This window comes from Cherax quadricarinatus, unplaced genomic scaffold (genome assembly GCF_038502225.1).
Source record: "Cherax quadricarinatus isolate ZL_2023a unplaced genomic scaffold, ASM3850222v1 Contig1116, whole genome shotgun sequence".
Taxonomy (NCBI): Eukaryota; Metazoa; Arthropoda; class Malacostraca; order Decapoda; family Parastacidae; genus Cherax; species Cherax quadricarinatus.
The window spans coordinates 45,165-60,234 of record NW_027196142.1 but is presented as its reverse complement, the minus strand read 5'-3'; the positions used below and the strand labels follow the sequence as shown (position 1 = coordinate 60,234).

Below are 15,070 nucleotides of genomic sequence, written 5' to 3'. Positions count from 1 at the left end.
ATCACTTGTAAAATAATATTAGACTCACCAGTTGACGTGTATTGGACGTGTGGCATGATTTGTTTACTCTTGAACATTGGCAGAAATCGAACATTTCTGCTACTTTGAGCTCAATTTCAAGGTCATTTTCATTATGAAACTAATCAAAATCATCTCTATTTCTATACAGTGGACCCTCGACCAACGATATTAATCCGTTCCTGAGAGCTCATCGTTAGTCGAAATTATCATTAGTCGAGTTAATTTTCCCCATAAGAAATAATGGAAATCATATTAATCCGTTCCTGACACCCCAAAGTATTGAAAAAAAAAATTTTACCATATGAAATATTAATTTTAATACACACAAACTGAAGAATATATGTACAATTGTATGACACTTACCTTTATTGAAGATCTGGTGATAATTGATGGGATGGGAGGAGGGGAGAGTGTGGATGGTGTTAGTGTTTAGAAGGGGAATCCCCTTCCATTAGGACTTGAGGTGTCAAGTCCTTTTCCGGGGTTACTTCCCTTCTTCTTTTAATGCCACTAGGACCAGCTTGAGAGTCACTGGACCTCTGTCGCACAACATATCTGGCCATAGAGCTCTGTACCTCCCGTTCCTTTAAGATTTGTCTAAAATGGGCCATAATATTGTCATTGTAATAGTCACCAGCACGGCTTGCAATAGCTGTGTTAGGGTGATTTTCATCCATAAAGGTTTGCAGTTCAGCCCACTTTGCACACATTTCCTTAATCTTTGAAGTAGGCAAAATGGATTCCACAACTGGCATAGGCATCTCAGGGTTAGCCCCAAACCCTTCAAAATCTTTCTTAATTTCCATACTAATTCTCACCCTTTTTATCACAGGGTTGGCACTAGAAGCTTTCTTGGGGCCCATGGTGACTTATTTTGCAGGTGCAATCACTAAAAATGTTGTGATATGAAATGTTCCGATTGTATGTTTGGATGTGACCGCAGTGGCTGGCTTGTAAACACTGGCACCCACGGGACAAGCGTGTGCGCTCAGGCCACACGTGGACGCGTCTCGAACGGAACGAATCGCGTTGGTCGAGTTTTTTAGCGCTAGTTGAGGCAAAATTTTTGCGTTAAAATGTATCGCTAGTCGGATTTAACGTTATACGATGCCATCGTTGGTCCAGGGTCCACTGTAATATGTTTTCCATTCTATTAAATGAGACCAAGAAAATGAGAATGCATCCATAAATACTATACAAAAATACGTACACCTCAAAGTCGGCATTTTAATCCAAAAACATGGTTAGAGTTTTTTTTCTCTCATTATGCACTGCGTGCTGCAGGATTTTTTTATACAGCTCACACTGACTACACAGACCCATTTTCTCACATGTGGGTCTACCAGCTTTCTCCCACTTGATTTGAAGCCGCTAGAATTTTTGAGTATATACACGTCCGAAACACTGGCTCTTAAGACGTATATATATGGCCGAAACAGTCAAAGGGTTAAGAATATCGTGAAGGACAACCAATATTACAGTTATGTTTTATTAAAAATGTTTTTTTTTTTTTTAAATGTTGGCCATTTCCCACTGAGGCAGGGTGATCCCAAAAGAAAGAAAAACCCAAAAAGAAGAAAAAAAACTTTTGTCGTCATTCAACACTTTCACCATCATTTATACTTAATCATTGTCTTTGCAGAGGCGTACAGATACAACAGTATATTTATTTAAAAAAGCTCAGGTTTATTTCTGTTTCATATACCTCAAAATTCCCATAGTTGGGGAGGGAGGGGGATAGTCATGAAGAAAAATTCATCTGGGAGACCTACATATATACATCTTAGTCTGGCTTGTTCACTTCTTTTGTTCTTTCATGCAGCCTTTAGTAGTATATATATGTTCTCCACTCTACTCCTCCAGGATGTTGGTTATCCTTCCATTGCTATAACCAGTCGTGCCTTACTCATATGACAGGAATCAAAAGAGCGGATGGGCAGTTAAGAAATCAATATATTCAATTAAAGAGAGAAATAAAAAAAGGAATAAGAAAAGCAAAAAGGGATTATGAGGCTAAGGTTGCAATGGGTTGGAAGACTAACCCAAAAGGGTTCTTTCAGGTATACAGAAGTAAGATTAGGAACAAGATAGGTCCACTTAAGAGTAACTGGTCAGATCACTGACAGTCATAAGGATATGTGTGAAATTTTCAATACCTACTTCCTCTCAGTTTTTACCCAGGAAAATACTAGCAAAATTCCTGAAATAATAGATTATGTAGAACAGGATAATATTAAACTATGCATGATTGTGGTAACTAGTAACATGGTCCTCAGACAAATTGAGAAATTAAAACCTAACAAATCCCCAGGCCCTGATGAACTGTCTGCTAGGGTGTTAAAGGAATGTAAATAGGAACTTAGCATACCTTTGGCAGATTTTTTCAACATATCACTGCTAACTGGTATGGTGCCTCATAAGTGGAAAGTGGCAAATGTTATACCTATTTACAAGGCAGGTGACAGGTCCTTAGCTTTGAACTATAGACCAATAAGCTTTACCTCCATAGTGGGAAAATTTATGAAGTCAATAATTGCCGAAGCAATTTGTAGCCATCTTGATAGGCATAAATTGATTAATGAATCTCAACAAGGTTTTACAAAGTTGCGTTCCTGTCTTACGAATTTATTAACTTTCTTCACTAAGGTGTTTGAGGAGGTAGATCATGGTAATGAATATGATAATTTATATATGGACTTCAGTAAGGCTTTCGATAGAGTTCCACATTAGAGGCTATTGAGGAAACTTAAGGCACATGGATAGGAAGAGAAATTTTTTCCTGGGTAGAGGCATGGCTGACAAATAGGCAGCAGAGAGTTTGCGTAAATGGGGAGAAATCAGAATGGGGGCACGTCACAAGCGGTGTTCCTCAGGGGTCAGTGTTGGGCCTGTTGTTGCTCACAATTTACACAAACGACATAGATGAGGGAATAAATAGTGACATAAGCAAATTTGCTGATGATACCAAAATAGGCCGTCCAATTCATTCTAATGAGGACACTAGAGCACTCCAGGATGATTTGAATAGACATGCAATGGTCGGAGAAGTGGCAGATGCAGTTTAATATAGACAAATGCAAAGTTCTAAATGTTGGACAGGACAATAACCATGCCACATATAAACTAAATAATGTAGATCTTAATATTACTGATGGCAAAAAGGATTTAGGAGTTCTAGTTAGCAGTAATCTAAAACCAAGACAACAGTGCATTAGTGTTTGCAATAAAGCTAACAGAATCCTTGGTTTCATATCTAGAAGTATAAATAATAGAAGTCCTCAGGTTGTTCTTCAACTCTATATATCCTTGGTTAGGCCTCATTTAGATTATGCTGCACAGTTGGATGACAAAGTTGATACCATGTATCAGAAATCTTCCCTATGAGGATAGACTAAGGGCCTTGAATCTGCACTCTCTCAAAAGGCATAGAATTAGGGGGGATATGATTGAAGTGTATAAATTGAAAACAGGAATAAATAAAGGGGATGTAAATAGCGTGCTGAAAATATCCGGCCAAGACAGGACTCGCAGCAATGATCTCAAGTTGGAAAAATTCAGATTTAGGAAGGATATAGGAAAGCACTGGTTTGGTAATAGAGTTGTGGATGAGTGGAACAAACTCCCGAGTACAGTTATAGAGGCCAAAACGTTGTGTACAGTTTTAAAAATAGGTTAGATAAATACATGGCTAGGTGTGGGTGGGTGTGAGTTGGACCTGACTAGCTTGTGCTACTAGGTCTGATGCCTTGCTCCTTCCTTAAGCGGAAGTGACCTGACTAGGTGGGTCATTGGGCTAATCCGGGGGGGGAGACATGGACCTGCTTCGCGTGGGTCGGTGGGCCTGCTGCAGTGTTCCTTCTTTCTTGTGTTTTTATGTTCTTAAAGTGGGTGTGGGTTGGTGTGAAATGGACCTGACTAGCTACTAGGTCGGACGCAGTGCTCCTCCCTTAAGTGACGTGTCTGACCTCACTAGGTCAAGGCATTGGCTTAAGCTGGTGGGGAGAATTGGAGCTGCCTTGCATAAACCAGTAGGCCTGTTGCAGTGTTCCTTATTTCTTATGTTCTTATGAGGGCAAATATTCTATTAGTGGGATGGATCTGTGAAGGACCTGCCTATTATGGGCCAACCTTCCTGCTGCAGTGTTCCTCGTTTTATATGTTCTTATGAATCCTATCAATTTGAACAGTTCTGATTGATCCAGACTTGTTTATTTGCTACTATGTTTGTTTCTTGGTTTATTTTTTTTATATATCTTTCAGAAGTAGAAGTGATGCAAGGAGGGCAGAGTATATGGAGAAAAAGAGAGAGGTTAAGAGAGTGGTGAAGCAATGTAAAAAGAGAGCAAATGAGAGAGTGGGTGAGATGTTATCAACAAATTTTGTTGAAAATAAGAAAAAGTTTTGGAGTGAGATTAACAAGTTAAGAAAGCCTAGAGAACAAATAGATTTGTCAGTTAAAAATAGGAGAGGAGAGTTATTAAATGGAGAGTTAGAGGTATTGGGAAGATGGAGGGAATATTTTGAGGAATTGTTAAACGTTGATGAAGATAGGGAAGCTGTGATTTCGTGTATAGGACAAGGAGGAATAACATCTTGTAGGAGTGAGGAAGAGCCAGTTGTGAGTGTGGGGGAAGTTCGTGAGGCAGTAGGTAAAATGAAAGGGGGTAAGGCAGCCGGGATTGATGGGATAAAGATAGAAATGTTAAAAGCAGGTGGGGATATAGTTTTGGAGTGGTTGGTGCAATTATTTAATAAATGTATGGAAGAGGGTAAGGTACCTAGGGATTGGCAGAGAGCATGCATAGTTCCTTTGTATAAAGGCAAAGGGGATAAAAGAGAGTGCAAAAATTATAGGGGGATAAGTCTGCTGAGTATACCTGGTAAAGTGTATGGTAGAGTTATTATTGAAAGAATTAAGAGTAAGACAGAGAATAGGATAGCAGATGGACAAGGAGGCTTTAGGAAAGGTAGGGGGTGTGTGGACCAGGTGTTTACAGTGAAACATATAAGTGAACAGTATTTAGATAAGGCTAAAGAGGTCTTTGTGGCATTTATGGATTTGGAAAAGGCGTATGACAGGGTGGATAGGGGGGCAATGTGGCAGATGTTGCAAGTGTATGGTGTAGGAGGTAGGTTACTGAAAGCAGTGAAGAGTTTTTACGAGGATAGTGAGGCTCAAGTTAGAGTATGTAGGAAAGAGGGAAATTATTTCCCAGTAAAAGTAGGCCTTAGACAAGGATGTGTGATGTCACCGTGGTTGTTTAATATATTTATAGATGGGGTTGTAAGAGAAGTAAATGCGAGGGTCTTGGCAAGAGGCGTGGAGTTAAAAGATAAAGAATCACACGCAAAGTGGGAGTTGTCACAGCTGCTCTTTGCTGATGACACTGTGCTCTTGGGAGATTCTGAAGAGAAGTTGCAGAGATTGGTGGATGAATTTGGTAGGGTGTGCAAAAGAAGAAAATTAAAGGTGAATACAGGAAAGAGTAAGGTTATGAGGATAACAAAAAGATTAGGTGATGAAAGATTGAATATCAGATTGGAGGGAGAGAGTATGGAGGAGGTGAATGTATTCAGATATTTGGGAGTGGACGTGTCAGCGGATGGGTCTATGAAAGATGAGGTGAATCATAGAATTGATGAGGGGAAAAGAGTGAGTGGTGCACTTAGGAGTCTGTGGAGACAAAGAACTTTGTCCTTGGAGGCAAAGAGGGGAATGTATGAGAGTATAGTTTTACCAACGCTCTTATATGGGTGTGAAGCATGGGTGATGAATGTTGCAGTGAGGAGAAGGCTGGAGGCAGTGGAGATGTCATGTCTGAGGGCAATGTGTGATGTGAATATAATGCAGAGAATTCGTAGTTTGGAAGTTAGGAGGAGGTGCGGGATTACCAAAACTGTTGTCCAGAGGGCTGAGGAAGGGTTGTTGAGGTGGGTCGGACATGTAGAGAGAATGGAGCGAAACAGAATGACTTCAAGAGTGTATCAGTCTGTAGTGGAAGGAAGGCGGGGTAGGGGTCGGCCTAGGAAAGGTTGGAGAGAGGGGGTAAAGGAGGTTTTGTGTGCGAGGGGCTTGGACTTCCAAGAGGCATGCGTGAGCGTGTTTGATAGGAGTGAATGGAGACAAATGGTTTTTAATACTTGACATGCTGTTGGAGTGTGAGCGAAGTAACATTTATGAAGGGGTTCAGGGAAACCGGCAGGCCGGACTTGAGTCCTGGAGATGGGAAGTACAGTGCCTGCACTCTGAAGGAGGGGTGTTAATGTTGCAGTTTAAAAACTGTAGTGTAAAGCACCCTTCTGGCAAGACAGTGATGGAGTGAATGATGGTGAAAGTTTTTCTTTTTCGGGCCACCCTGCCTTGGTGGGAATCGGCCAGTGTGATAATAAATAAAATATAATAAATCTTTCAGTCATAGACTACTTTGTTCTCATTGACTTTATCTGTTACACTTTACTGTGTTCCATTTTTGTTACAAAATTCGAGTTTTTTACAAGTCACTCACTTGGAATTGCCGTGGCATGAGAAATGTGCAGGAGAAATGTTTTTGTACAGTATGAAATTCTATTAGACAAATTACATTACATTTTAAAATAGCCTGTATCAAAAAGCCACTCAATATAAATTTACTATATAGAAGTCTTTTTTTTTTTTTTACTCCATCTCCCTTCAAGGCAGGTGGCCCAAAAATGAAACACTTTAATCATCATTCATTCAGTACCTGTCTTGCCAGAATTACACAGACATCACAGTGTAAATAACCTTCCCAACTATAACATCCTCACCCCTATTCCAGACTGTAGGCACTGTACACCCTACCTTCAGGACTCTTAAGTCCAGCTAACCAGTTTCACTCAATCCCCTCATAATTGTTACCTTGTTCATATTATATCACTTCCAACCCTAAAAATTATATCTAAACTCACTCCAATCTAATGTGCTATCTCATGCTGGATGTTCAAGCCCCTACAACTTAAACTTTCCATCAAAGCGAAAATAGCTGTAAGGTGAAATATAGCCTTTTTCCACTTTCAAATTCTTATAAAAGCCCAATAACATGTTTACACTATCATATATTAAGTGAGCAATAGAACTAGGCCTAAAAAATACATATACAGTACACAAATTACTTACCTTAAAATATTTTCATCCTTAGTTTATAAGTGAGTGGTGGATATATTTATTGTAGGAAGTCTGAATAAATGAAGAATGTGTATAACTGAGAACCACTGCTTTAGTGAAATGTCTTAAAGTAAAGTGCTGTAAAGCAGGGCCTACCTGTGTACCTTTCATAACCCCACACCATCTTTTAACCCTTTGAGGGTCGACAGGCCCTCTCCGAGACTCGTTCTCAGGGTCGGCCAAATTTAAAAAAAAAAAAATTATTTTTTCTTATGAAAAGATAGAGAATCTTTTCCCGATCATAATGACACCAAAATTATGAAATTGATGGAAAACTTACGGAATTATGCTCTCGCGAAGTTAGCGGTCTCAGCGATGTTTACGCTTCAGCGATTTTGCCCACTTTGAGCCCCATTTTCGGCCAATTCCATTGCACTAGTCGACAAAAAATATGAATATTTCGCTAGAACTCCATTTTTTCTATCGAATGAGTTCAAGAAACCACCCATTTACTAATTTTAACTATCCAGTACAGTGGACCCCCGCATAACGATGGCATCGCATAGCGATTTTTCCGCATAACGATTACTTTTATCGCAAAATTTTTGCCCCGCATACCGATTAAAAACCCGCATACCGATTTTCGTCCGAGACGCGTCCAATGTGCCCTCACATGTGCCGGCCGTCCCATTGTTTACCAGCCAGCCTCCGCGGTAACATCCAAGCATACACTCGGAATATTTCGTATTATTACAGTGTTTTCGGTGCTGTTTGTGGAAAATAAGTGACCATGGGCCCCAAGAAAGCTTCTAGTGCCAACCCTGTGGTAAAAAGGGTGGGAATTAGTATGGAAATTAAGAAAGATTTTGAAGGGTTTGGGGCTAACCCTGAGAAGCCTATGCCAGTTGTGGAATCCATTGTGCCTACTTCAAAGATTAAGGAAATGTGTGCAGAGTGGGTTGAACTGCAAACCTTTATAGATGAAAATCACCCTGACACAGCTGTTGCAAGCCGTGCTTGTGACTATTTCAATGACAATGTTATGGCCCATTTTAGGAAAGTCTTGAAGGAACGGGAGGTACAGAGCTCTATGGACAGATTTGTTGTGCGACAGAGGTCCAGTGACTCTCAAGCTGGTCCTAGTGGCATTAAAAGAAGAAGGGAAGTAACCCCAGAAAAGGACTTGCTACCTCAAGTCCTAATGGAAGGGGATTCCCCTTCTAAACAGTAAGAAGATAATGCTCTCCCCTCCTCCCATCCCATCAATCATCACCAGATCTTCAATAAAAGTAAGTGTCATGTAATTGTGCATGCCTTTTTCAGTTTGTGTGTATTAAAATTAACATTTCATGTGGTAAAAAAAAATTTTTTTCATACTTTTGGGCGTCTTGCACGGATTAATTTTATTTCCATTATTTCTTATGGGGAAAATTGATTCGCATAACGATTATTTCGCATAACGATGAGCCCTCTTGCACGGATTAAAATCGTTAACCGGGGGTCCACTGTACAGTGGTCAGAATTTAGCAATTTTGCCAATTTCACACAAATTTCATAAAATGCCAATTTCCGAATAGGGTCTAGAATAAACAGGAAAGACATTCCTGGCACTAAAATGACATTCCCTTTGTTCATTAGTCACATCTCAAGGCCCCTCTTACATTCTTTTGCTTTCCACTTTGAATTTTTATTCTCACAAAAAATACAAGATTTACTGTTATGCAGACTACTGCATTAGTGTAAAAAATGGTATAAATAATATTGACGCACTTGTGAAAGAATATTAGACTCACCAGTTGACGTGTATTGGATGCTTGGCATGATTTGTTTACTTTTGAACTTTGGTAAAAATCGAACATTTCTGCTACTTTGAGCTCAATTTCAAGGTACTTTTCATTGTAAAACCAGTCAAAATCATCTCAATTTCTGTAATATGTCTTCCATTCTATAAAATGAGACCAAGAAAACTAGAATACGATAATACATACCATACGAAAATACAGTGCAAAGTCGCTGTTTTATTCCCAAAAAACGGTCAAAGTTTATTTTTTCTCATTATGCACTGTGTGCTGCAGGACTTTTTTTTATACTGTGCACACTGACCACATAGACCCATTCTTTCATATGTAGGCCTACCAGCTTTCTCCCACTAGATTTGAGGGCGCTAGAATTTAGGCGTACTAGTACGTCAAAAACCCTGGGTCGTAAGCCATACTAGTACGGCCGAAACCCTCAAAGGGTTAAAGTCTGGGTTTCTATTTTTTTTTTTTTTAACAAGTCGGCCATCTCCCACTGAGGCAGGGTGACCCAAAAAAGAAAGAAAATCCCCAAAAAGAAAATACTTTCATCATCATTCAACACTTTCACCTCACTCACAAATTATCACTGTTTTTGCAGAGGTGCTCAGAATACAACAGTTTAGAAGCATATACATATAAAGATACACAACATATCCCTCCAAACTGCCAATATCCCAAACCCCTCCTTTAAAGTGCAGGCATTGTACTTCCCATTTCCAGGACTCAAGTCCGACTATATGAAAATAACCGGTTTCCCTGAATCCCTTCACTAAATATTACCCTGCTCACACTCAAACAGATCGTCAGGTCCAAAGTACCATTCGTCTCCATTCACTCCTATCTAACATGCTCACGCACACTTGCTGGAAGTCTAAGCCCCTCGCCCACAAAACCTCCTTTACCCCCTCTCTCCAACCCTTTCGAGGACGACCCCTACCCCTCCTTCTTTCCCCTATAGATTTATATGCTTTCCATGTCATTCTACTTTGATCCATTCTCTCTAAATGACCAAACCACCTCAACAACCCCTCTTCTGCCCTCTGACTAATGCTTTTATTAACTCCACACCGTTTCCTAATTTCCACACTCCGAATTTTCTACATAATATTTACACCACACATTGCCCTTAGACAGGACATCTCCACTGCCTCCAACCGTCTCCTCGCTGTTGTATTTACCACCCAAGCTTCACATCCATATAAGAGTGTTGGTACTACTATACTTTCATACATTCCCTTCTTTGCCTCTATAGATAACGTTTTTTGACTCCACATATACCTCAACGCACCACTCACCTTTTTTCCCTCATCAATTCTATGATTAACCTCATCCTTCATAAATCCATCCGCCGACACGTCAACTCCCGAGTATCTGAAAACATTTACTTCTTCCATATTTCTCCTCCCCAATTTGATATCCAATTTTTCTTTATCTAAATCATTTGATACCCTCATCACCTTACTCTTTTCTATGTTCACTTTCAACTTTCTACCTTTACACACATTCCCAAACTCATCCACTAACCTTTGCAATTTTTCTTTAGAATCTCCCATAAGCACAGTATCATCAGCAAAAAGTAACTGTGTCAATTCGCATTTTGAATTTGATTCCCCATAATTTAATCCCACCCCTCTCCCGAACACCCTAGCATTTACTGCTTTTACAACCCCATCTATAAATATATTAAACAACCATGGTTTCTCTATTATTTTTTTTTTTTTTTTATTATCACACTGGCCGATTCCCACCAAGGCAGGGTGGCCCGAAAAAGAAAAACTTTCACCATCATTCACTCCATCACTGTCTTGCCAGAAGGGTGCTTTACACTACAGTTTTTAAACTGCAACATTAACACCCCTCCTTCAGAGTGCAGGCACTGTACTTCCCATCTCCAGGACTCAAGTCCGGCCTGCCGGTTTCCCTGAATCCCTTCATAAATGTTACTTTGCTCACACTCCAACAGCACGTCAAGTATTAAAAACCATTTGTCTCCATTCACTCCTATCAAACACGCTCACGCATGCCTGCTGGAAGTCCAAGCCCCTCGCACACAAAACCTCCTTTACCCCCTCCCTCCAACCCTTCCTAGGCCGACCCCTACCCCGCCTTCCTTCCACTACAGACTGATACACTCTTGAAGTCATTCTGTTTCGCTCCATTCTCTCTACATGTCCGAACCACCTCAACAACCCTTCCTCAGCCCTCTGGACAACAGTTTTGGTAATCCCGCACCTCCTCCTAACTTCCAAACTACGAATTCTCTGCATTATATTCACACCACACATTGCCCTCAGACATGACATCTCCACTGCCTCCAGCCTCCTCCTCGCTGCAACATTCATCACCCACGCTTCACACCCATATAAGAGCGTTGGTAAAACTATACTCTCATACATTCCCCTCTTTGCCTCCAAGGACAAAGTTCTTTGTCTCCACAGACTCCTAAGTGCACCACTCACTCTTTTTCCCTCATCAATTCTATGATTCACCTCTTCTTTCATAGACCCATCCGCTGACACGTCCACTCCCAAATATCTGAATACGTTCACCTCCTCCATACTCTCTCCCTCCAATCTGATATTCAATCTTTCATCACCTAATCTTTTTGTTATCCTCATAACCTTACTCTTTCCTGTATTCACCTTTAATTTTCTTCTTTTGCACACCCTACCAAATTCATCCACCAATCTCTGCAACTTCTCTTCAGAATCTCCCAAGAGCACAGTGTCATCAGCAAAGAGCAGCTGTGACAACTCCCACTTTGTGTGTGATTCTTTATCTTTTAACTCCACGCCTCTTGCCAAGACCCTCGCATTTACTTCTCTTACAACCCCATCTATAAATATATTAAACAACCACGGTGACATCACACATCCTTGTCTAAGGCCTACTTTTACTGGGAAAAAATTTCCCTCTTTCCTACATACTCTAACTTGAGCCTCACTATCCTCGTAAAAACTCTTCACTGCTTTCAGTAACCTACCTCCTACACCATACACTTGCAACATCTGCCACATTGCCCCCCTATCCACCCTGTCATACGCCTTTTCCAAATCCATAAATGCCACAAAGACCTCTTTAGCCTTATCTAAATACTGTTCACTTATATGTTTCACTGTAAACACCTGGTCCACACACCCCCTACCTTTCCTAAAGCCTCCTTGTTCATCTGCTATCCTATTCTCCGTCTTACTCTTAATTCTTTCAATTATAACTCTACCATACACTTTACCAGGTACACTCAACAGACTTATCCCCCTATAATTTTTGCACTCTCTTTTATCCCCTTTGCCTTTATACAAAGGAACTATGCATGCTCTCTGCCAATCCCTAGGTACCTTACCCTCTTCCATACATTTATTAAATAATTGCACCAACCACTCCAAAACTATATCCCCACCTGCTTTTAACATTTCTATCTTTATCCCATCAATCCCGGCTGCCTTACCCCCTTTCATTTTACCTACTGCCTCACGAACTTCCCCCACACTCACAACTGGCTCTTCCTCACTCCTACAAGATGTTATTCTTGTAGGAGTGAGGAAGAGCCAGTTGTGAGTGTGGGGGAAGTTCGTGAGGCAGTAGGTAAAATGAAAGGGGGTAAGGCAGCCGGGATTGATGGGATAAAGATAGAAATGTTAAAAGCAGGTGGGGATATAGTTTCTCTATTCTCTACATAATATTCACACCACACATTGCTCTTAATATGTGGTGTGACTGTCAGTTGTTTCTGAATCAGTTGACACAGAGGATTTTGCTTCCTATATTTGAAGTCTCTTAATTTAAAGTCCATTAAACGGATGAGTTGCTGTGTTTGATGAAGACTAGAAGAGGCACATATTTATTATTTTGTATGTGTAATAATGTAGGTGGAAGAGCTAGCAAAAGTATTAACAAATAATTCACAGTGTTTCATTAAATATTTCAGTTTGAATAAATTAAGTATCTCCACTTCTGCTTATACAAAAAAGTGACACTCATGGCTGATACAAATTTTAAATCATAAAATTGCTTAATATGTTAGGCAATCATTTTTCAAATCTTCATAAGGTTCAGGATTGTAATTTGGCCCAACATTAATATGAGCAACACTTCAGTATCATACTCCTAGCTATTAATTCAGAATTCCATAAGACACTGAGACTAAACAAATTGTTAATGTGTTTTTTAAACAGGTTTGTTTATAAATTGATATCAGAATTGTATTAAATGTCTAGCTCAGAGGCATGAAGAAGAAATTATGGCTGAATTAGACCCTGATGCCGTGTTTCGCGAACGCAAGATAGAAGGCCATGGAGATTCCTTCACAATATCTGTTGCAACCACTAATCAAAGCACTGCCGGTAAGGATGAAGGAGAAGCACTTGGCAATACATATATAAAATTTTATGTATTATTGTATTGTATTAGATACTAATTTGTAAGAAGAAGCCTTTAATTTGAGTGCAAGTTGTTGAAAAGAATTTTTTAAGATATTGGAAAATTAGGTACAGTTCCTATAAATTCTTTTTATATGAAATGGAAGACTATAACATATAGGTAGATCTGGGCACAGAGGTACTAACATTCACAGTTTTGCTTCATGAAATGTGAATGCACTACATTTTCTCGTGAATGTGCTGAAAATAAGCTTTGGTATTTGCAAATTCCTTCCTCAGTGAAGCAGCCAGTGTCCATAAGTCATAATATAAACATATGAGGAAAATAGTTTTTTCATATACTGTGATGTACAAATGTAAGTACTGTACTGTACTATAGAGGTACATTCCACTTATTTTTTAATGAAGAAATGAGAAATTAAAAAACCTAGGAGCATGGGGGCACTCTGTTGTCAATGCAGGTAGGTCTGCACCCTGTAGATGTTCAATCCCACACTGTTTTGCTGAGCTCCCAGTGTTTGGATTCCAATAACACACTGCTAATGTGATTATTTCTATATTACTATTGCATCATGGCTTGTGTTTACATTTTTCAGAACTATTTTCATTTCCATCTGTTTCAGATAGTATGAACATAAGATTGGTTTGGTGTTGCTATAAAAGGAAATTTTTTCTGTCATAATCTCTGAAATAGTTGAATGTAAAAGGTGCTTTTAAAAGTATAAACACCATGAAGTCAAGAAAAATTCCCCAACAATAACGTTAAGATGCATTTATTCCATGCCAGGTTGCATTTAATGTGTTTTTGAATTTTTAGGAAAATTTGTGCGAGTTGGGTCAGGTCGCAAGGGAAAATCTCCATCATATGTAGGCCACAATGAGCAGAAGTATGAAGAGAACACTGGTCATGGTGGGGATAAGACACATCAGAGGGGCTGGAATCGTGGAAATAGAAATCCCAGAGGACGGGGCCGTGGACGAGGTCAGGGACATGGCAGTTATACTGGCAAGGATGTAAGACCTGTTTCATTGTAATGGCCTCTAACCTTTTTATATATAGATATCCTAATAATGGAGAAAGTTTTTTTTTTTTTTTTTTTTTTGGGGGGGGGTCACCCTGCCTTAGTGGGAGATGGCCAGCATGTTAAAAGACTAATAATTATTATATAATTTTTGAGCCATATTTATCTTCTATTTCTTAAGACACCACATTAAACAAATACAAATGGAGAATTGGAAATTGTAGCCAATGAAATTCAAAGTAACCATGTAAGTCATTGGTCATTTTCATCCAAGGTAGAGTGACCTACAGAAGGAAACCTATTCACTTTCACTCATTCTCTGGCTGCTTCTCTAGAATGGCATAGAATTATTATTTTTTTTTATTAACACATCGGCTGATTCCCACCAAGGCAGGGTGGCCCAAAAAAGAAAAACTTTCATCATCATTCACTCCGCCACTGTCTTGCTAGAGGTGTGCTTACACTACAGTTATAAAACTGCAACATTAACACCCCTCCTTCAGTGTGCAGACACTGTACTTCCCATCTCTAAGACTCGAGTCTAGCCTGCCGGTTTCCCTGAATTCCTTAATAAATGTTAATTTGCTCACACTCTAACAGCATGTCAAGTTTTATAAGCAATTTGTCTCCATTCACTCTTATCAGATATGCTCACGCATGATTGCTGGAAGTCCAAGCCCCTCGCACACAAAACCTTCTTTACCCCCTCCCTTCAACCTTTGCTAG

General features: G+C 39.7%; 1 protein-coding gene across 2 annotated transcripts in view; it reads left to right on the top strand.

Annotated features, from left to right (window-relative positions):
- LOC128684264 (uncharacterized) overlaps positions 1-15,070 on the top strand; it is a 69,466-nt gene that overhangs the window by 34,390 nt on the left and 20,006 nt on the right. Inside the window, exons 3-4 of one of the 2 annotated variants that reach the window (XM_070080857.1) lie at positions 13,161-13,286; positions 14,140-14,336. In XM_070080857.1, the coding sequence (XP_069936958.1) occupies positions 13,161-13,286; positions 14,140-14,336 (323 nt within the window). The remainder of the gene's footprint in view (positions 1-13,160; positions 13,287-14,139; positions 14,337-15,070) is intronic. The other variant, XM_070080858.1, reaches the window with a different exon arrangement.